At 39.9% G+C, this 22083-nt stretch overlaps 1 protein-coding gene across 2 annotated transcripts in view; it reads left to right on the top strand.

Annotated features, from left to right (window-relative positions):
* The first annotated feature begins 1639 nt into the window (after positions 1 to 1639).
* Positions 1640 to 22083, top strand: part of PNPT1 (polyribonucleotide nucleotidyltransferase 1) — a 51765-nt gene continuing 31321 nt past the window's right edge. Inside the window, exons 1-10 of one of the 2 annotated variants that reach the window (XM_031655194.1) lie at positions 1640 to 1724; positions 2941 to 3015; positions 4704 to 4809; positions 5941 to 5990; positions 8520 to 8583; positions 8679 to 8726; positions 9593 to 9706; positions 17479 to 17665; positions 18507 to 18558; positions 19181 to 19238. In XM_031655194.1, coding sequence (XP_031511054.1) covers positions 2959 to 3015; positions 4704 to 4809; positions 5941 to 5990; positions 8520 to 8583; positions 8679 to 8726; positions 9593 to 9706; positions 17479 to 17665; positions 18507 to 18558; positions 19181 to 19238 — 736 coding nt within the window. In that variant the 5' untranslated portion in view covers positions 1640 to 1724; positions 2941 to 2958. The remainder of the gene's footprint in view (positions 1725 to 2940; positions 3016 to 4703; positions 4810 to 5940; positions 5991 to 8519; positions 8584 to 8678; positions 8727 to 9592; positions 9707 to 17478; positions 17666 to 18506; positions 18559 to 19180; positions 19239 to 22083) is intronic. The other variant, XM_031655195.1, reaches the window with a different exon arrangement.

Genomic DNA, 22083 nt, shown 5'->3' with positions numbered 1-22083 from the left:
TTTTTAGTAGAGACGGGGTTTCACCGTGTTAGCCAGGATGGTCTCGATCTCCTGACCTCATGATCCACCCGTCTCGGCCTCCCAAAGTGCTGGGATTACAGGCTTGAGCCACCGCGCCCGGCCTCTTCGCCAAGTTTTAAAATTCAGTTGTCTTTATTGTTGAATTGTAAGCATTATTTAAATATTCTAGATATTAATACAAGTCCCTTATCAGATACTTGGTTTGCAAATATTTTTCTCTTAATATATGGCACTTCTTTTACTCTTAAAGTTTTAAATTTTTATGAAATCCAACTTACCTATTTTTTCTTTTGTCATTTATGCTTTTGATGTCATATTTAAGACTTTGGCCCAAGTCTCTGAAGATTTACTCCTGTGTTTTGTTTCTAAGACGTTTATTGTTTTAGCTCTTAACGTTTGAGTCCAGGATCCATTTTGAGTTAATTTATGAAGATTCATTCTTTTTTGCATCTGGTTGTTCACTATTGCCTCACAAGACTACTCTTTACTCATTGAATTGAAGATTATTCTTTCCCCTTCTGTTGAATGTGAAGGTCCTTATAGGCAATATTTAGTTTATATTTTGTCCTAAAAGCATTGGGAGAAATTCTCAAGTTTTTTTTGTTGTTGTTGTTTTGGTACGGAGTCTCACTCTCGCCCAGGCCGGAGTGCATTGGCACAATCTCTGCTCGCTGTAACTTCCCCCTCCTGGGTTTAAGCAACTGTCTTGCCTCAGCCTCCCTAGTAGCTGGGATTATAGACAGGCACCACCATGCCCAGCTAATTTTGATATTTTTAGTAGAGATGGGGTTTCACCATGTTGGCCAGGCTGGTCTTGAACTGCTGACCTCAGGTGATCAGCCTGTGTCAGCCTTTCAAAGTCCTGGGATTACAGTTGGGAGACACCACGCCTGGCTAAAGGATTTTTAAGTAGGGAAACAATCCTATTTGTATGTTAAAATGTTACTGTAGTCAACAAGGTGAGAGATGATAAGAGACTGTACTAAGATGGTAAATGGAGCCAGGCACCGTGACTCACACCTGTAATCCCAGCACTTTGGGAGGCCAAGGCGGGAGAATTGCTTGAGGCCAGGAGTTCAAGACCAGCCTAGACAATATAGTGAGAGCTCATCCATAACAAAAACTAAAATTAGCCAAGTGTAGTGGTGTGCACCTGTAGTCCCAACTACTCAGGAAGCTGAGTTGGAGGATCGCTTGAGCCCAGGTGTTCAAGGTTACAGTGAGTTGTAATTGTGCCATTGCACTCCAGCCTAGGCAACAGAGCAAGACTCTGTCAAAAAAAAAAGAAAAGAAAAGAAAAAGAAGATACAAGACACAATGACCCACCACCCACCGCCGCCCCCGCAAAAAAAAAATAGATGGTACATGGGAATTAACATTTAGGGAAGCAGTTAATTTCTGAACCTCCAAAATGCTTTCCTGTTCAGATCAATCCTGTGCCTTGGTTTCTGTATTCTTCTTTAAGTCACTCTTAAGTTCCCCTTTTACTTTTGATAATGATCATGGATTCTGCCCCTTTTTGTTGGTGGGGTGGGTGGGAGGGGTTTAGAATCTTCCCTTAGAATCTTTTATTATTTTATACTAAGCAGGAATTGTACAGATAACCTAAGTCTTCTTGTATTGCATTTTTATTTTTAAACAGGAAATTAGAAATATCCTCTGGAAAGCTGGCCAGATTTGCAGATGGCTCTGCTGTAGTACAGGTAAAAAGTCCAGATTTTAAAAATTCATCTTAAAAATGGGTACAGAGACTCATACTAAATGTGTAACTACAACATTGTGTAACTACTTAGCATTTTGATACTGGAAATTAATTCAGATACTACTAAGATAGTTTATACTGTAAGAATCATTCCCGACAACCAGCGTCCAGAGGGCTGCATGTATTAAGTGACTTATTTTTTTCTATTTTTTTAATTTTTATTTTCTGAGATGGACTCTTGCTCTGTCACCAGACTGGAGTGCAGTGGTGCGATTTCGGCTCACTGCAACCTCTGCCTCCTGGGTTCAAGCGATTCTTTTGCCTCAGCCTCCCGAGTAGCTGGGACTACAGGAGTGCACCACCACACCCAGCTAATTTTTTTATTTTTGGTGGAGATGGGGTTTCACCATGTTGGCCAGGATGGTCTCGATCTCTTTTTTTTTTTTTTTTTTGAGATGGAGTCTCTCTCTGTCGCCCAGGCTGGAGTGCAGTGGTGTGATCTCAGCTCACTGCAACCTCCGCCTCCTGGGTTCACGCCGTTCTCCTGCCTCAGCCTCCCAAGCAGCTGGGACCACAGGCGCCCGCCATCACGCCCGGCTAATTTTTTGTGTTTTTAGTAGAGTTGGGATTTCACTGTGCTAGCCAGGATGGTCTCAATCTCCTGACCTCGTGATCCACCCGCCTTGGCCTCCCAAAGTGCTGGGATTACAGGCATGGGCCACCGTGCCTGGCCTGGTCTCGATCTCTTGAACTCGTGATCCACCTGCCTTGCCCTCCCAAAATGCTGGAATTACAAGCGTGAGCGACCGTGCCTGGCCATTTTAAGTGACCTTTAACATCCTTTCCAAACTTGGGCTTCTCTTTTATGCATTAATAAATTCTGTTGTGCTTTTCTAGAGAAAGTGATTTTGGTATTTTCTTCTATAGTAATAATTGGGGAATTTTTCCTTATGTATAGCCACATAAGAAGTAGAGAATACTATTCAATTCATTGGATATGACTAAATTACCTGTTAATCTTGCCTTATCCATAGCTTTTGAAAAGCTCAGAGATCAAGATTGGACTACTTGTGAATAACTATTTTTATTTCATAATCATGTCATAGAATTATATATCTTTTCTTGAGTTTAATTGGAGTAAGGATTCATTCAGTTGCTACTTAGATGCTGATATCTGATTTCAAATGAACTTACCAGTGTTGTTCTTTATGTTTAAGTCAGGTGACACTGCAGTAATGGTCACAGCGGTCAGTAAAACAAAACCTTCGCCTTCCCAGTTTATGCCTTTGGTGGTAAGTTTTTGCTGATTTATCTGAACTGTAATATGGTGTAAGTAAGTGTAGAATGTATAATATTTTTGTCCAGTGTCTAGTGAGTGGAAAATACATGTCTAGTGAGTGGAAAATATGAACTTGCACAACAAAGAATTTTTCCTAGTTTTTTGATGCTGACTCATTAAAAGAGTATAAACTGCTTCATAAGCAAATACTAGGATTAAGCATGCTTTAGAATTTGGAGCGTCCAGGTGCATAAGTTGACAAGAAGATTGGAAGCGCATGACTACTTTGACACTGAATAAGCAATGAATTCATTTCCCTCATAGTTTCCCTTCAGTATGACTCTGCAAGTACAGTCAGCCCTCCATGTCCTTGGGTTCTGCATCCATGGATTCAACCAACCATGAATCGAAAATATTGGGGAAAAAATTGCATCTGTACTGAACACATACAGACTTTTTTTTCTTGTCATTCCCTACAATACGGTATAAAAACTAAGTAGCATTTACTTTGTATTAAGGATTATATATAATCTAGAGATTGATTTAAAGTATATGAGAGGATATACATAGGTTATAAACAAATACTATGGTGTTTTACATCAAGGATTTGAGCATCAATGGATTTTTTTTTTTTTTTTTTTTTTTTTTGAGACGGAGTCTTGCTCTGTCGCCCAGGCTGGAGTGCAGTGGCCGGATCTCAGCTCACTGCAAGCTCCGCCTCCCGGGTTCCCGCCATTCTCCTGCCTCAGCCTCCCGAGTAGCTGGGACTACAGGCGCCCGCCACGTCGCCCGGCTAGTTTTTTGTATTTTTAGTAGAGACGGGGTTTCACCGTGTTAGCCAGGATGGTCTCGATCTCCTGACCTCGTGATCCGCCCGTCTCGGCCTCCCAAAGTGCTGGGATTACAGGCTTGAGCCACCGCGCCCGGCGCATCAATGGATTTTGATATCCGCAAGAGGTCCTAGAACCAATCTCCCAGAGATACCAAGAGACAACTGTATGTTTAGTAATGAGTTCGTTTGCATTTTATAGCTCCCTTCTATTATGAAAAGGGGGGCACAATTATATTTAACAGAGTTGATACCCAGAAAAGCAATGTTTGACTTGATCAGAATGAGTATCTGTGGGAAATAGTGAGTCTTCCACTCTTACTGTTGAGTAGAAGACTTTTTTTTTTTTTTTTTTTTTTTTTTAAAGAAACAGGGTCTAGCTCTGTCACCCAGGTTAGAGTTGTTCAGTGGTGTGATCATAGTTCACTGCAGCCTCAAACTCCTGGGCTCAAGCAGTCCTCCTACCTCAGCCTTCTGAGTAGCTAGGACTATGGGTGCAGGCCATTGTGCCCAACTAATTTTTTTTTTTTTTTATGGGGGGTAGAGACGAGGTCTTTCTGTGTTACCCAGGCAGTTCTAAAACCCCTGGCCTGAAGCAATCCTCCTGCCTTGGCCTCCCAAAATGCTGGGATTACAGGTGTGAGCCACTACACCTGAACATTTTTTTATTTCACTTTGCGGAAACATTTCTATCAACTTTCCTTTCCCCAAAAGATATAAAATGCTAAGTAAGTAAAATATTTTCTGCTCTGAGTCTAGACTGTGTTGTTGGCGACCTCAGGAGAATTAGCATTCATATAGTAGTTCTTACAGTATAGTTTGTTTCTACAAAAAGAATTATATGAACTTTTTTTTTTTTTTTGCTGCTTCAGGTTGACTACAGACAAAAAGCTGCTGCAGCAGGTAGAATTCCCACAAACTATCTGAGAAGAGAGATTGGTACTTCTGATAAAGAAATTCTTACAAGTCGAATAATAGGTAAGATATTAACATAGACGCATTCATCTTCTCTGATATGCCTATATTAGCATCTTTTGCATCTGTGTTCTACAGTATATCTTAAGTTTTCCTTCATAGCATTAACGCCGCATAAGATTATTCACTCTTTCTCTTCCCTCACTTAAATGTGGGCACTGGGAGAAAAAAGCTTTTGTTTCTTCACTGTTGAATCCCTAGTACCTGTTATACTGCTTAGCACAGAATAGGCATTCAATAAATATTTGTTGACTAAATGAGTAAATTTCTATTGAGCATATGAATTTTATGGTCCATGCCTCTACTCTGTTGAATCTATTCCTAGTACATTTTTTCATGTTCAGAATAGTAATTCCTAAACATTATATTTATCAGCTACTGAAATAATGTCCATAATCTTTCAAATGTTTAACATCCCTACATATTGTGGGATCGTATGTAATTATAGCTCTTCTACCCATAAATTGCTTTTTTTTTTGAGACGGAGTCTTGCTCTGTCACCCAGGCTGGGGTGCAATGGCGCAGTCTTGGCTCACTGCAACCTCTGCCTTCCGGGTTCAAGTGATTCTGCTGCCTCAGCCTCCTGGGTAGCTGGGATTACGGGCGCCCACCACCATGCCTGGCTGATTTTTGTATTTTTAGTAGAGACGGGGTTTCTACATGTTACTCAGGCTGGTCTTGAACTCCTGATCTCTTGATCCGCCCACCTCAGCCTCCCAAAGTGCTGGGATTGCAGGCGTGAGCCACTGCGGTCGGCCAGAAATTGCTATTTTAGGTATATTTATATACAGTCTTCAGACAGAAAGTAGCAAGGAAGCATTTTTTTTTGGTCTGCTATTGGTCTTAAGTGTCTTTGCTCTGCTTATATATGTAACTGTTGCCTGTGGAACCAGAATGAAAAATTGCTCCCCAATCTTTATTGTTAATGTACTCCTTCTGTGTTTGTTTTTTGTTGTTAGGGCATGGTATGTAATAGTGGAAGCACTGACATTTATCTGTGTCCCTCTTAATAAATTGGTCCAAGGGGATTTTTCTTGAAAACATATTGAATGGCTATCTATATTAGTTCAAAAGTTTTGAACTGTAAAGCAACTCTGTCAGTACGGTTTAATGTCTTTTTTTTTCTTTTGGCAGATCGTTCAATTAGACCGCTCTTTCCAGCTGGCTACTTCTATGATACACAGGTAGGTTCTGCTTTAGGTTTTTTAGTTGCCAGATCAATCAAAAATTACTTAATGAATCTCTGCAATACTTCCTAGACTAAACATTAGAAAGAACATAAGAATTTTTTATGATACTGTTATATTTTACAGTAAGTTTTCGAAAAAAGATAGTACTTTTTTTTTTTTTTTTTTTTAAGACCGAGTCTCACTGTGTCACCCAGGCTAGAGTGCAATGGCACGATCTCAGCTCACTGCAACCTCTGCCTCCCAGGTTCAAGTGATTCTCCTGCCTCAGCCTCCTGAGTAGCTGGGATTACAGGCACGCACCACCACACCCGGCTAATTTTTGTATTTTTAGTAGAGACCAGTTTTCACCATGTTGGTCAGGCTGGTCTCGAGCTCCTGACCTCGTGATCCGCCCCCCTCGGCTTCCCAAAGTGCTAGGATTGCAGGCATGAGCCACTGTGCCCGGCCAAAAGATAGTACTTTTACAAAGCTAACATTTATTCAGTGTCTATTTGAGTTGACACCTGAATTATGAGTAGGAGTTAGCCAACCAAGGTGTGTCAGGGAAGCATTGAAAGTCCAGAGGCAGGAAAGAAATTAGTGAGTTTAAAAAGAAGATCAGCGTGACTAGAGTGAGTAGAGACCAGATCAGGCTGGGAATAGGACAACCAACATAGCTAATTTTTATTACCTAATTTTATTGCTGGATCCTCTGAACCTCTACTTTATTATATGTTAATACTTTCTGAATAATATTTTCTTTCAGGGTAATGACACGTATACTTAAGTAACCATTTTATTCATTTGAAATAAATAAATACACCTTGCAAATATGCCTTTGCAAGAATATCACAGCCTTAACCTCAGGAAGTTTTGTTTTTTGTTTTTTTTGAGTCAGGGCCTCTGTTGCCCAGGCTGGGGTACAGTTGGCATGGTTATAACTCACTGCAGCCTCAAACTCCTGAGCCCAAGTGATCCTCCCCACTTAGCCTTCTAAGTAGCTGGGACTACAGGCACAAACCACCATACCCAGCTAAGTTTTTTTTTTTTTTTTTGTAGAGGGGGGTTTCACTATGTAAGCCAGGCTGGTCTCAAACTCCTGCTTTCAAGCAATCCTCTTGCCTCAGCCTCCCAAACTACTGGTATTACAGCTATGAGCCAGCACACCCAGTCAGAGAAGTTTTTTTCTTAAGTGCATGACATGGGCACATTATTGCAGTATAAAGTTTGTTTCATCTATGCTTATAAACAGAACTTTTTTTTTTTTTTTTTGGAGACGGAATCTCTCGCTGTCACCCAGGCTGGAGTGCAATGGCGCGATCTCGGCTCACTGCAATCTCCGCCTCCCAGGTTCAAACGATTCTCCCTGCCTCAGCCTCCTGAGTAGCTGGGATTACAGGTGCCCGCCACCACACCCAGCTAATTTTTTTGTATTTTTAATAGAAATGGGGTTTTGCCATGTTGGCCAGACTGGTCTTGAACTCCTGACCTCAAGTGATCCCCTGCCTCAGCCTCCTAACGTGCTGGTATTACAGGTGTGAGCCACCGCACCCTGCCCAACAGAATTTTTTTTCTTTTTTTTTGAGACAGAGTTTTGCTCTTGTTGCCCAGGCTGGTGTCCAGTGGCGCGGTCTCAGCTCACTGAAACCTCTGCCTCCAGGTTCAAGTGATTCTCCCGCCTCAGCCTCCCTAGTAGCTGGAACTATAGGCGTGCACTACCACGCATGGCTAATTTTTGTATTTTTAGTAGAGACGGGGTTTTGCCATGTTGGCCAGGCTGGTCTTGAACTCCCAACCTCAGGTGATCCGCCCACCTCGGCCTCCCAAAGTGCTGGGTTTACAGGCATGAGCCACCATGCCTGGCCTAGAAAATATTTTTATATGATAGAAAGAGCTAACATTTACTGAATATTTGCAACATGTGAGGACTGTGATAAGTGCTTTACCTACAGTATTTCTCTAATCCTCGTAGGCACCCTTTGGGAAGATGCCATTATTTATCCCATTTATTTATTTATTTAGTAACAGAGTCTCACTCTGGCATCCAGGCTGGAGTGCAATGGCGCGATCTCAGCTCACTACAACCTCTACCTCCTGGGTTCAAGAGATTCTTCTGCCTCAGCCTCCTGAACTGGGACTGCCTCAGCTGGGACTACAGGCACTGGCCGCTACACCTGGCTAATTTTTGTCTTTTTAGTAGCAACAGGGTTTCACCATTTTGATCAGACTAGTCTCAAACTCCTGACCTCAGGTGATCTGCCCTCCTCAGCCTCCCAAAGTGCTGAGATTACAGGCGTGAGCCACAACGCCTGGCCTGTTTTTCCCTTTTAAAGATGAGAAAGCTTTTCGGGTTTAATTTAAGTAATTTATCCAATGTCAAGCATTTAGTTAAATGATAGCCAAAATTAAGAGGTTTGGCTACAAAGCCCCTGCTTTTAGCCATATAGTGCTCTTGTATTTTAGGCCAGGATGTTAACCTAAATGATAACCCTTCCAAATCAAACAGATTATTTTAAGTGATTCAAATTTTTTCCCTTTTACCAGGTTCTGTGTAATCTGTTAGCAGTAGATGGTGTTAATGAGCCTGATGTCCTAGCAATTAATGGCGGTAAGTATAAAAGTAGAGATGAAAAGTTATCAGTGTTGATTTTTTTTAAAGCAATGAAATTTTAATTTCAGCCCTTATTTTTCTCCATTTTTAAGCTTCCGTGGCCCTGTCATTATCAGATATTCCTTGGAATGGACCTGTTGGTAAGTTAGGATTTAAAAATAAGAAATCATATGTATATTTTTTTTCAGTAAGTAGTAGCCACTATGAATTGAACTAGATGACATTCTAAGTCTCCTTTCAGGTCTTTCAGATATTTTCATCCTTGTCGTGGGTTCTGTTTCTAATAGCAGTATGTTATGGTGTTATAGATTTTATGTCCCTAGATATTTTGACTTCATAATTGCCTCTTTCCGTTAGAGGACTTCTTTTTTTCTTTTTTCTTTTAACTGGGAAATTGCAGAGTATATACTCCTTCAGGATAAAATTAATGTAACTTATGGCTGTTAGAGTCATAATCATGCGATATAAAAATGGCTCATTGAGTAAATAATTATCAAGTGTCCTAGGCAGACCAGGCCCTAGCAATACAACAATGAAAGATGCCGTTATTGCTTTCAGCATAAAGAAGACAGATAATTATTTATAATCAGTGGTATTATAAAAACATAGTTAAAGTGCTAAGAATATGATAGAGAAGAGCAGGTTTGATTTTGTGTGGTCAGGTTGTCAAGGAGGGCTCCTCAGAGTAGTCATTGTGTAAGCTGAACCCTAGTAGGGTCTGGTGTTAAGCATTTGCCTTAGGGAGAATCCTCTCTAGACCAGGGGCCAAACATAAGCATAATCCCAGAGGTGTGGAAGAAGTGGTATATTTGACCAATTCAGAGTAGTCCATGAGGCCAGAAGGTAGGGTGGGGTAGGATGTTCTGTGGGTCTTAAATACCGTGTTAGAAACATGGATTTTATTCTGTGGTCACAATCAAAGATGGGGTTGAAGCCATCACTGGAATAATGTCTTGAAAACTGGGAATTTCCATTAAACAGTTGCCAATGTTCTAATACATTTTAGGGGCAGTACGAATAGGAATGATTGATGGAGAATATGTTGTTAACCCAACAAGAAAAGAAATGTCTTCCAGTACTTTAAATTTAGTGGTTGCTGGAGCACCTAAAAGTCAGATTGGTAAGTTGTTTAAATACCTCATTTGTTCTGGATTTTACTTACAAGTTCTTTCTTCTTAAACTAAATTTAAAATCTTTGTGTGTATGTTTTGTCGGTAGCCATAAAAATTTTGGTTATGTTTTATCTCTGTCCTATTTTTGTAGTGCTCTTGCTTCATATCAAATGATACCTAAGATTACAGGATTTTACTCAATTTTATTTAAAATATACAAAAGTATTTACCAAGACCATTTCAGTAATTATTTTTAGACTAATATTTTGTCTAAGAATAATTTCTATTTTTATTTATTTTTTTTTGAGACGGAGTCTCGCTCTGTCGCCCAGGCTGGAGTGCAGTGGACAGATCTCAGCTCACTGCAAGCTCTGCCTCCTGGGTTTACGCCCTTCTCCTGCCTCAGCCTCCCGAGTAGCTGGGACTACAGACGCCCGCCACCTCGCCTGGCTAGTTTTTTGTATTTTTTTTAGTAGAGACGGGGTTTCACCGTGTTAGCCAGGATGGTCTCGATCTCCTGACCTCGTGATCCACCCGTCTCGGCCTCCCAAAGTGCTGGGATTACAGGCTTGAGCCACCGCGCCCGGCCAATTTCAGTAATTATGTTTAGACTAATAAGTTATTAGTCTAAATAACTTAGTTTAAAACTAGAAGTTCTAAGTCTGGTAGTAACCATTGTATTAGTTTAAATATTATAATTTAGCTATTTCTAAGTCTGCTTGGTATCCTCTTGAGAAGTGACCCATTTCTACTAGGTGGAAAACGAGTAATAAAATAGAAGAAATGCATTGACCATGGGCCATTTTCACATCCTCCTTGTAACAGAAATGCCATACTTGCATGAATGAAAATCAAGTCCTTGTTCTGTGGAAGGAAAATGGACTTTAGCAGTCAGAATGACCTGGATTTGAAACCTGTCTCTGCCACTATAATCGTGTGATCTTGGACAAATTATTTTTATTTATTTTTTTATTTTTTATTTATTTATTTATTTATTTTTTGAGACGGAGTCTCGCTCTGTCACCCAGGCTGGAGTGCAGTGGCCGGATCTCAGCTCACTGCAAGCTCCGCCTCCCGGGTTCACGCCATTCTCCTGCCTCAGCCTCCCGAGTAGCTGGGACTACAGGCGTCCGCCACCTCGTCCGGCTAGTTTTTTGTATTTTTTAGTAGAGACGGGGTTTCACCATGTTAACCAGGATAGTCTCGATCTCCTGACCTCGTGATCCACCCGTCTCGGCCTCCCAAAGTGCTGGGATTACAGGCTTGAGCCACCGCGCCCGGCTGGACAAATTATTTAAGGGCTTTTATTGTTGGTTTATTCTACTATGTGATATTTGATGTGTGGGACTTTTTGACATAGGGTCTTCTGATGTGGGAACATTTTGATGAAACAAACTATTCAACTATTACTGCTTTTTTGTACAAGTAATATGTGAAACATCTCATTTCCAGCTTCTGCTTCTGGTATGTTAGCCAGTGATAAAGTTAAAACTAGGTTCTATAAGTAAGAAAAATCCCCATGTATTAGTTGGGGGTTGTGTTGTCGAACAAAATAAGACTTAAACAGGATGGAAACGTTATATTTCTCTCAGGTAAAAGAAATTCAGAGGTGGTAAATCTAAGACAGTGATAGTGGTTCCATGACATCTTAGGAAATCTAGATTCCTTTTAGCTTTCTCCTCTGTTATCCTCAAGATGTGGCCTCATCTTCATGCTTATGAACTGGCATGAAGAGCTCTGGCCAACGTATCTGACTTATAGGCAGGAGGAAGAAAAAAGAAGGGAATAGCAAAAAGGTGTGTGGCAGTTGAGTGAGTCAACCTGCGTTTTAAGCAGCTTTCCCAGAAATCCCCACACAGCAGTTTCTACTTACATCTCATTGAGCAGAACTGTGGCACATGACTATACCCTCGACTGCAAGGAAGGCAAGGAAATGATTTTTGTATTCTGCCTCTGGAAGGTGGGATTCGTACTGTGGGTAACTGTCAAAATGTAGAGAGGATATTCCAAAGAATGAGGAAGCTATGAATAATAGATGATGTCTACTTCATGTTTGAGCATCTTGGAGCCTTGAGGAAAGTATTGGTTTCCTGTTCATCTGCATCTGAATTTTTTGCTGAAAGTTACAGTGTTCGTTTATTCTCTATTAGTAAACTAGTCTGGTTACTTTACAGGGTAGTTATGAAGATAGGAGTCAAGGTTTGCAAAGTGCCCAGCATGTTACTGGTACCTAATAAGCATACAGTTAATACTTGCTATTATCATTAAGACACGGAAATAAACCTGTTGTTAATTGGTCATATAGCCGCTATCTACCTTAGAGTTTGAACTCTTCTAATTGTAAGTAGACATTAGAGGAATGGACTACTTCACAATTTTTTTTTTTTTTTTTTTTTTGAGACCGAGTCTCGCTCTGTCTCCCAGGGTAGAGGAGTGCAGCAGTGCAGTCTCAGCTCACTGCAACCTCTGCCTCCCAAGTTCAATTGATTCTCCTGCCCAGTCTCCCAAGTAGCTGGGATTATAGGCATGCGCCGCCACGCCCAGCTAATTTTTGTATTTTTAGTAGAGACGGGATTTTGCCATGTTGGCTAGGCTGGTCTTGAATTTCTGGCCTTAAGCGATCCACCTGCTTCAGCCTCCAAAAGTGCTAGGGTTACAGGCATGAGCCACTGCACCCAGCAGAACCAAGGAATCTTTGCTGCACATATGGCATGCCATAGAAACCCCATAGGCAGACTTCCAGCTGGCTCTTCTCACCTGTTGCTCTCAGGAGGGAAGAATGAGACTCTAGAGACTGCATAAATTTCAGAGAGTAGTCTTGGGTAGAGGGAGACTGAGAGTAATTCAGAACCAACCTGTAAGGAGATGGTTTTTTAGGAATTACCAGCCTCCAGTTTATGACTTTTGTATCACTATTTCCATGCAGCTATTTAACCAGCTCTCTGCATTCATAAAGATGCATCAAATATGCATTTTAACCCCTTGTTTACCTGTTAAAGTTAACATCGGGTCCAAGTGAAATACCACCATCATGGAACTTTTGTGATACAAAAATACAAAAAAGTAATTGCTACTATTTCGTTATTAAAATATTTAGTCGTCCAAATCTTTTTTTTTTTTTGGAAACTAAGTCTCTCTCTGTTGCCCAGGCTGGAGTGCAGTGGCACGATCTCGGCTCAGTGCAACCTCCGCCTCCCAGGTTCAAGTGATTCTTTTGACCCAGCCTCCTGAGTAGCTGGGATTACAGGCATGCACCACCACACCTGGCCAATTTTTGTATTTTTAGTAGAGACAGGGTTTCACCGTGTTTGCCAGGCTGGTCTTGAACTCCTGACCTCAGGTGATCTACCCACCTTGGCCTCCCAAAGTGCTGGGATTGCAGGCTTGAGCCACCACTCCTGGGCAGTCATCCAGATCTTTAGAGTATAATCTTACAGGGTAAGAATAATTACTCCATGCTGTCAACACCAACATTCTGAACAGTGGCATTTAAATGCTTGTTTACTTCAACACCAACATTCTGAACAGTGCCCTTTAGATGCTTGTTTTCAACTGGTATATTTAATATCACTAATATTTCTGTGTGTGAGAAGATATAAGTCAGGAAAAAGTATACCAATAACATGTTTTTAGAAAAGATTTTGTGTCTAGAATTTATAGCTTCAGCTAATCTCAAAACTGCATCTTCAACTGCTAAAATGGTTGACAGTTTATAGCAATCTTTGTTTTCGTTTTGTTTTTAGTTGAGATGGAGTCTTACTCTGTCGCCTAGGCTGGAGTGCAGTGGTACGATCTCGGCTCACTGCAACCTCCACCTCCGGGTTCAAGTGATTCTCTTGCCTTGGCCTCACAAGTAGCTGAGACTACAGGCGCGTGCCACCACATCTGGCTAATTTTTTATTTTTAGTAGGGATAGGGTTTCACCTGTTGGCCAGGCTGGTCTCAAACTCCTGACCTCAGGTGATCCACCTGCCTTGGCCTCCCAAAGTACTGGAATTACAGGCGTGAGCTACCATGCCAGGCCTATAGCAATCATTTTGACAAGCTTTTATGTTTAAATTTTTAGCATCCGTGGCAGTGTTGTCCAGTAGAACTCTCTGCAGTGAAGGGAATGTTTTATATCTGATCATGTGGCTACTTAGCACTTCAGATGTGGCTAGAGTAACTGAGGAACCAAAATTTTAATTTTGTCTAATTTTAAATCATTTAAATGCAAATAGGCATATGTGGCTAGTAGTTACCATATTGGACAGCACAGCTCTATAGACTCAACTGTAAGCAGTGTTCTTCCTTCCTTCCTTCCTTCCTTCCTTCCTTCCTTCCTTCCTTCCTTCCTTCCTTCCTTCCTTCCTTCCTTTTTTTTTTTTTTTTTGACAGAGTCTCACTCTGTCTCCAAGCTGTAATGCAATGGTGTGATTATGTGTCACTACAGCCTCAAACTCTCGGGTTCAAATGATCCTCTGTCCTCAGCCTCCTGAGTAGCTGGGAATCCAGGCACATGTCACCACACCTGGCTAAAGGAATTTTCTTATAAAATATTTTTTAAAAGGAATTGCATTAAAGTTTAATGAGTGAAAACAAAATATATTTTGAGGGGAGGTATCCATTTTTCTTTTCTTTTTTTTTTTTTTTTTTGAGATGGAGTCTCGCTCTGTTGCCCAGGCTGGAGTGCAGTGGCACGATCTCGGCTCACTGCAAGCTCTGCCTCCCGGGTTTACACCATTCTCCTACCTCAGCCTCCCGAGTAGCTGGGACTACAGGCGCCCACCACCTCGCCCGGCTAGTTTTTTGTATTTTTTAGTAGAGACGGGATTTCACCATGTTAGCCAGGATGGTCTCGATCTCCTGACCTCGTGATCCGCCTGTCTCGGCCTCCCAAAGTGCTGGGATTACAGGCGTGAGCCACCGTGCCCAGCCCCATTTTTCTTTGTCATATTCTTTTTTTTTAAATTTTATCATTATTTTTATTGGAATATAGCATCTCACTATATTGCCCAGGCTATTCTTCTGGCCTCAAGTAATCCTCCTGTCTTGGCACTGGAATTACAAGCATGAGCCCCATGTCTAGCCATATATATATATATTTTTTAATCTGATTCTCAACTATTCTCAACTCTGTTGTCCAGACTAGAGTATGAGTATAGTGGCATAATCATGGGTCACTGTACCCTCAAACTGCTGGGCTCAAGCGATCATCCTGCCTCAGCCTCTAGAAAAATAGCTAGGATTACAGGCACACCACCACAGCTGAGTTTTTTATCTTCTAGTTGTTATTTTTTTAGGACAGGACTTTGCTGTGTTGCTAAGCCTGATCGCAGACTCCTGGCCTCAAATAATCCTCCCACCTTGGCCTCCCAAAGTACTGGGACAATAGGCGTGAGCCATCATACCTGGCCACATATTTTATTTTTAAAAGCAATTTATTGAGATATAATTTATACCCATTAAATGAATTTTTAAAAATCTCCTGTTTAATTCTGTCAAAGTGAGAGGATATCCTGGAAATACAGATGAGAAAAAGAATATAGCCATCTTAGTATCATGTTATCATAGGAAATTTCTTCAGGCCTGGTGCAAAATATGGAAACCTTATTTCCCTTTACCCTCTCCCATTTGGAATGCAATTGTTTTCCTTTTCTTCTACGGTTAGAACCATGTCAGGCAGCGTTAAAAATTTTTGCTTTTACTTCAAATGTCAACATAATTTAGAAAACTTAAGAGGGAAAGAAAAACTTATTGCTCTGTATTTACTCTTTTTCTCTCTTATTTATTTATTTATTTATTTTGAGATGGAGCCTTGTTCTGTCGCCCAGGCTAGAGTGCAGTGGTGTGATCTCGGCTCACTGCAACCTGTACCTCCTGTGTTCAAACGATTCTCATGCCTCAGCCTCCTGAGTATCTGGGATTACAGGCACCCACCACCACGCCTGGCTAATTTTTTTTGTATTTTTAGTACAGACAGAGTTTCACTATGTTGGCCATGCTGGTCTCGAGCTCCTGACCTCAGGTGATCTGCCCACCTTAGCCTCCCAAAGTGCTGGGATTACAGGTGTGAGCCACCATGCCCAACCTCTATGTTTATTCTTAGTTTGCATACTGATTTTCTTTCCTTTCTAACAGTCCACGATTTCTTCTCTTATTTTTTCATTTCTGTTTGGCAACACATTTTTTAATTTCTCCTTTATTTGAGAGTCTTGACTTCCCCTTCCTTCCTTAGTATTTTCACTGGGTGTAGGATTCTGGGTTGACAGTTCTTTTCTTTCAGCACCTGAAAAATACCGTGCCACTTCCTTTTGGCCTGCATGGTTTCTGATGGTAAATCTGCTATTATTTGAATTGCTTTTCCCCTAGAGGTAAGGTGTCATTTTTCTCTGGCTGGTTTCAAGTTTTCGTCTTTTTTTTTCAGAAGTCTGATTATGATGTTTCTTGGCTTGGCTTTTTTGAGGATTACCCAGTTGAGAGTTTACTTTGAATCTGTAGGTTTGTGTCTGTCAAATTTGGGGAGTTTTCAGCAATTATTTTTTCTAGTACTTTTTTAGCCCTGACCTCTTTCTCCTATTCTTCCATGATTCTGATAACACAAATATTAGCTCCTTTCATGAGTCTACTTCCGTTGGCTGATGGAATTCCAACATATAAAGCACATTGAGAGGGTGGAGGCATTCATTCTATTATAAATTGAACCTAGAAACCTTAGAAGTAATGAGTTAGATAATAAATCTTAATGACAACAGGATGTGGTTAAATATATAAAATGTGTTGATAACTATGCATTTGCCTGATCTTTGACTTTGTACAAGTTGAGAGACACCAGAACTGACACACAAGTAGGCAGGAGGCTAGTCAGCCTCCTGGAATGCAAAACTGAAACTGAATAGTAGATTTTAGAAGCCTAACTTCTACCTGCATTACACAGGAGTTTAATTGTTATAAAAGCTATCTGTTTATGATGGTCATTACAGTCCTTTAGTTGGCTTACTTGAAACAGGATCACTGCAAAGATTTCCCCATCTGTGCAAGAATTAGACGATGTGACAATTAATTATTAAACAGGAAATATTTATTAGATTCCTATTGTGTTGCGTATTTTTACATTTTATTTAAAATATGTATTGCCAGGTGCGGTGGCTCACGCCTGTAATCCCAGCACTTTGGGAGGCCGAGGCGGGTGGTTCACAAGGTCAGGAGATCGAGACCATCCTGGCTAACATGGTGAAACCCCATCTCTAACTAAAAATACAAAAAATTAGCTGGGCGTGGTCACGGGCGCCTGTAGTCCCAGCTACTCGGGAGGCTGAGGCAGGAGAATGGCATGAATCCGGGAGGCAGAGCTGGCAGTGAGCCGAGATCACGCCACTGCACTCCATCCTGGGCGACAGAGCAAGACTCCGTTTCAAAAAAAAAAAAAAGTATTAAAAACAAAAGCACTTGTATACTTTAAAAGATTTAATTTTTATCTTATGTGACTTATAGCTCAATATCTTATTTTTTAAATATATACATAATTTATTTTTTTTCTTCTGTTTCATTTTTTATGGGAAATCCCTCCTTAAACTTAAGGAGAATATAAACCTAAATACGAATATCAAGGGGTCTTTATTCATTTACTGCTGCTTACATTTTGGAAGTATGTTGATTCTGAGGAAAGAAATCAAGGTGGATCTATCACTAAGAAGTAAAATTGATCCACAATATTTATGTCATGTCATGGTATTTGAAACTGTTATATTACTAAGAACTTTGATGGCAGTCATTTTTTTTTTCTTTTTCCTTTAAATAGTCATGTTGGAAGCCTCTGCAGAGAACATTTTACAGCAGGACTTTTGCCATGCTATCAAAGTGGGAGTGAAATATACCCAGCAAATAATTCAGGGCATTCAGCAGTTGGTAAAAGAAATTGGTGTTACCAAGAGGACGCCTCAGAAGTTATTTACCCCTTTGCCAGAGATTGTGAAACATACTCATAAGTAAGAACATCTGTGCAAATGAAAATATGAAATTGTCATCAGATTTAATTTCCTCGTGGGAGAGAAACTTCCCATGGAAGCACTGCCCATCCATTACTTCGTAAATAGCACTTTTCTGTTTTAAGAGTCATTCTCATAAATATCTGTTTACTCCCTTAAAAAGGATAAGCCCACATCACACTTGTAAGGCCTAACTTTGAATCTCAAACGAAAGAGGGTGTTTATTGGTCAAGATTCAGGTGATCACCACATCTCTCCATGTCTGGGAAAAAGAAAATAAATAAGATACTTGAATATCTAAGGAAGCTGTTGGAATTCTCAAAGAGAAATCAGATGTAATCACTGTTACATGCCCAGTGCTTAGAACATTAGGCAGACACTCAGTAAATGTAAATGAATCACTGAAAAATTATTTTATTTGAAAAAATTGAAAAGGTTAAAACTTTCCCTTAATGTCAGTTGCACAGCCATCAGTCAGAAATTAAATTAACTCTTCCTAGCAAAAGAGTTTCCTGTGATAATTGAGCCAAAATGGGTAGAATGAAGAAAGGAAGAGGTTAAAAAGAGTATGTGAAAGGTGAAATTAGTTGAACAATTAAAAAGAAGAGAACAGGATACCACATGTGGTTTCCCCTGAGAGGGTGAGAGAAAGAAATTTGGGTTCTGTGCTGTAAATAGTAAACAGATTAGCAATGATAAATAGCAATGTAAATTTTTAATTCTTTCTGAAGTATTTATTAAAGTTTTAGCTGATTATTAAATATTTCAGTTTTGTTTATAATAGAAACTGCCTCATGTTTCCAAATATTATTATGCTAACATTTATTTTGTGCTTAAATAGACTCGCTATGGAGAGACTCTATGCAGTTTTTACAGATTACGAACATGAAAAAGTAGGTATACCCGAGTTGTGTCTTCTATAATTGCCCTAGGAATACATTTTTGTCATAACTCATGTAATTTTATGAATGTTAGTCCTATTTTTATTAAAAATCTCTAAACAAAAAGCTAACAAAAGCCTAATTGTTTCTCCATTCTTTTGTTTTGTTTTGTTTTTGAGACAGTCTCTCTCTATCTCCCAGGCTGGAGTGCAGTGGTATGATCTCAGCTCACTGCAACTTTCGCCTTCCAGCGATTCTTCTGCCTCAGCCTCCCAAGTAGCTGGGATTGCAGGTGCACGCCACCACACCCAGCTATCTTCTGTATTTTTAGTAGAGACAAGGTTTCACCATGTTGGCCAGGCTGGTCTCGAACTCCTGGCCTCAAGTGATCTGCCCACTTTGGCCACCCAAAGTTCTTTTCTTTTTAGTATAAGTTTTAGGGGAGTGCACAAATGTATTTGAATGAATTAACAGGTAATATTTGTCATAAATCAATAACCAATTCCAGTGTTTTAAAGAATATTATAGTTAGATAAATCTGAGTAATTCACAATGTGTTCATTGTATAATAATTAGAAAATAGAAATGTTAAATATCATGTATATGTAATAACTGAACCTCAACTTTCTTTTAGGTTTCCAGAGATGAAGCTATTAACAAAATAAGATTAGATACAGAGGAACAACTAAAAGGTAAATTTCATTTTATTTTATTTTGTTTTTTTGCTGAGGGCAGCTTTAATAAGACGTGGCCTGACTCTTGCTTCTTGGGATTAAACATCAAAGAGGAAAGGCATCACATCCGTAGGAAAAGAAGACTTCAAAGGACTTTGAACTTTACAGCTGCTGTTCCCTAGACCTGGAATGCTCTCTCATAGCAGGTGGTCTTCTTCTAACTCAAGGTTCAAATGCCACCTCTTCTCCAAAGCCTCCCCGAGCTGTTTCAGGGAAAGAGAAAGTCCCCTTTGCACAGAACCGCTATTACTATGTATTTTTTAATTTTAAAAGTGTTGAAAGAAATAATAGACTTTTTTAAAAACTTTGGTTGAAGATCTCAAATAAATGTTACTCTCATTGCTTCTCAGCTTTATTTTCAGTAAACTTGCAATAATGATATGTCACAGGGTTACTGCTAAATTAACTTCTATAAATGTGGCTAGCACTACATTTGATGCAGAGTAGGTACCTAGTAAATGTTGAATGTGAATGTTCCTGATCTTTTCTGAATCAAATTCTTATCATACAAGAAATGTAACCTGGTATTTTGTCATTTGAAAACACAAATATATTCTTTAAAATTATTGAGTTCTTGATCTGTGAAATTGCAGTGTTAATAATACCTGGTTTATGGGGATTAAATGAGTGAATCATTTACATCTGTGCCTGGCACACAGTAAGTGTTCAATAAATGTTAACTGATGCTATTCTTATTCTTAATACCTAGTGGAATCATAGGATACAGAACTTAGGTAATTTAGCTCTCCAGAAATTATTAAGCAAAGGATCTTACTGCATAATATCAACCTAACACAAATGGAATATAAATGAAGTATGACATAGTTTTTGTTAATTTTTCTAATAGACAAATATACTTTCACATGAATATTTATTTTAAGATAAAAAACTGGCCAGGTGTGGTGGCTCATGCTTGTAATCCCAGCACTTTGGGAGGCCAAAGCAGGTGGATCACTTGAGGTCAGGAGTTCAAGACCAGCCTGGCCAATATGGTGAAACCCCATCTCTACCAAAAATACAAAAATTAGGCAGGCATGGTGGCAGGCGCCTGTAATCCCAGCTACTCGGGAGGCTGAGGCATGAGAATCACTTGAACCTGTTAGGCAGAAGTTGTAGTGAGCTGAGATCGCCACTGCACTCCAGCCTGGGCAATAGAGCAAGACTCCATCTCAAAAAAAGAAAAAAAAAAAATGCTGTTGGCATTGATATTAAGGCCATTAATTGTAATTGTCATTGAATAAGTTTAGTCCTTTCTCACTACATTTCATCCTAGTTGTTAAGAAAGAAATTTTATAGCAAATACTGTCTTATTTTAAAAGAAAAATGACTTTTTGTTTGTATTATACATAGTAGAATAGCTTCCCGACCCTCTGGGTTGATAGGATATTTTAAATGTTTTGGTAGTGATTGTTCTCTTTTCTAAGTACAACTCAGTTAAAGCAGAAAAGATATTAAAGTCTAATATTAAAAATTATTCTTATCTGAGGAAGATACGATACTAATATATCTTTCTGTGATCATTTCTTATGTTTTGGTTACTTTGAAGTTATATTTAATAAACCATACACATGAGAGAACAGTACTTAAAACTTGGCATAAAGTAATTGATAGGGTAGAGTAGCTTAACATCTAAACCCTAAGCTAAAAATAAAATAAAATAAAACCATAAACCTTTGAGGCTGACAGATCTGTATTCAGGTCACAGCTGTATCAGTTACTATCTGTGTGGTCTCAGGCAGTTTACTCCACCTCTTTATTTTTTATTTATGTTTTTTTTTTTAAAGTCTGGTTATCTCTTACGCAGCACTCCACCCCTTTAAGCTTCAGTTTTTTCTTCTGTAGAATGGGAATAATAAAATTTATTTCATAAGTTATTATGAAAGTTAAAAGTATTAAAAAACCAATAAAGTGCCTGGCTCATGAAAGCATTTGACAAATATTAGATAGAAAACAGTCTGTAGGGATTTATAATATATTTTTTAAATTGTTCCCCAATTTGCAGATTTAGATTAAAGGCAAAAGAGTGAGGGTGACTACTCTTAAAACTGTCAGTTAGGCCAGGCGCAATGGCTCACGCCTGTAATCCCAGCACTTTGGGAGGCCAAGGCAGGCGGATCATCTGAGGTCAGGAGTTTGAGCCTAGCCTGAAGGCCAGCCTGACCAACATGGAGAAACCCAGTCTCTACTAAAAATACAAAAATTAGCTGGGTGTGTTGGCACATGCCTGTAATCCCAGCTACTAGGGAGGCTGAGGCAGGAGAATTGCTTGAACCCAGGAGGCGAAGGTTGCGGTGAGCTGAGATCATGCCATTGCACTTTAGCATGGGCAACAAGAGCAAAACTCCGTTTCCAAAAAAAAACAAAAAAAGACTGTCAGACCTTTCCATAAAGGTTGGCTGGATTCTTCTGGTAACATAATAGAAAAGGGAACTGATGGGCTGGGCGCAGTGGCTCACGCCTGTAATCCTAGCACTTAGGGAGGCCGAGGCAGGCAGATTGCCTGACTTCAGGAGTTACAAGAGCAGCCTGGGCAACATGGTAATACCCCGTCTCCACTAAAATACAAAAAATTAGCCGGATATGGTGGCACACGCCTGTAGTTCCAGCTACTCAGGAGGCTAAGGCAGGAGAATTGCTTGAACCCAGGAGACAGAGGTTGCAGTGAGCCAAGATTGCGCCATTGCACTCCAACCTGGGCAACAGAGCGAGACTTTGTCTCCAAAAAAAAAAAAAAAAAAAAGAAAGAAAATTAAGTTCTCGATAACAACACCATTGTGGTACTTGGTACTTGATATGTCACAGT

This window comes from Papio anubis, chromosome 14, assembly GCF_008728515.1.
Source record: "Papio anubis isolate 15944 chromosome 14, Panubis1.0, whole genome shotgun sequence".
NCBI lineage: Eukaryota > Metazoa > Chordata > Mammalia > Primates > Cercopithecidae > Papio > Papio anubis.
The sequence above is the reverse complement of the archived record's forward strand: the minus strand, read 5'-3'. Positions and strand labels throughout refer to the sequence as shown.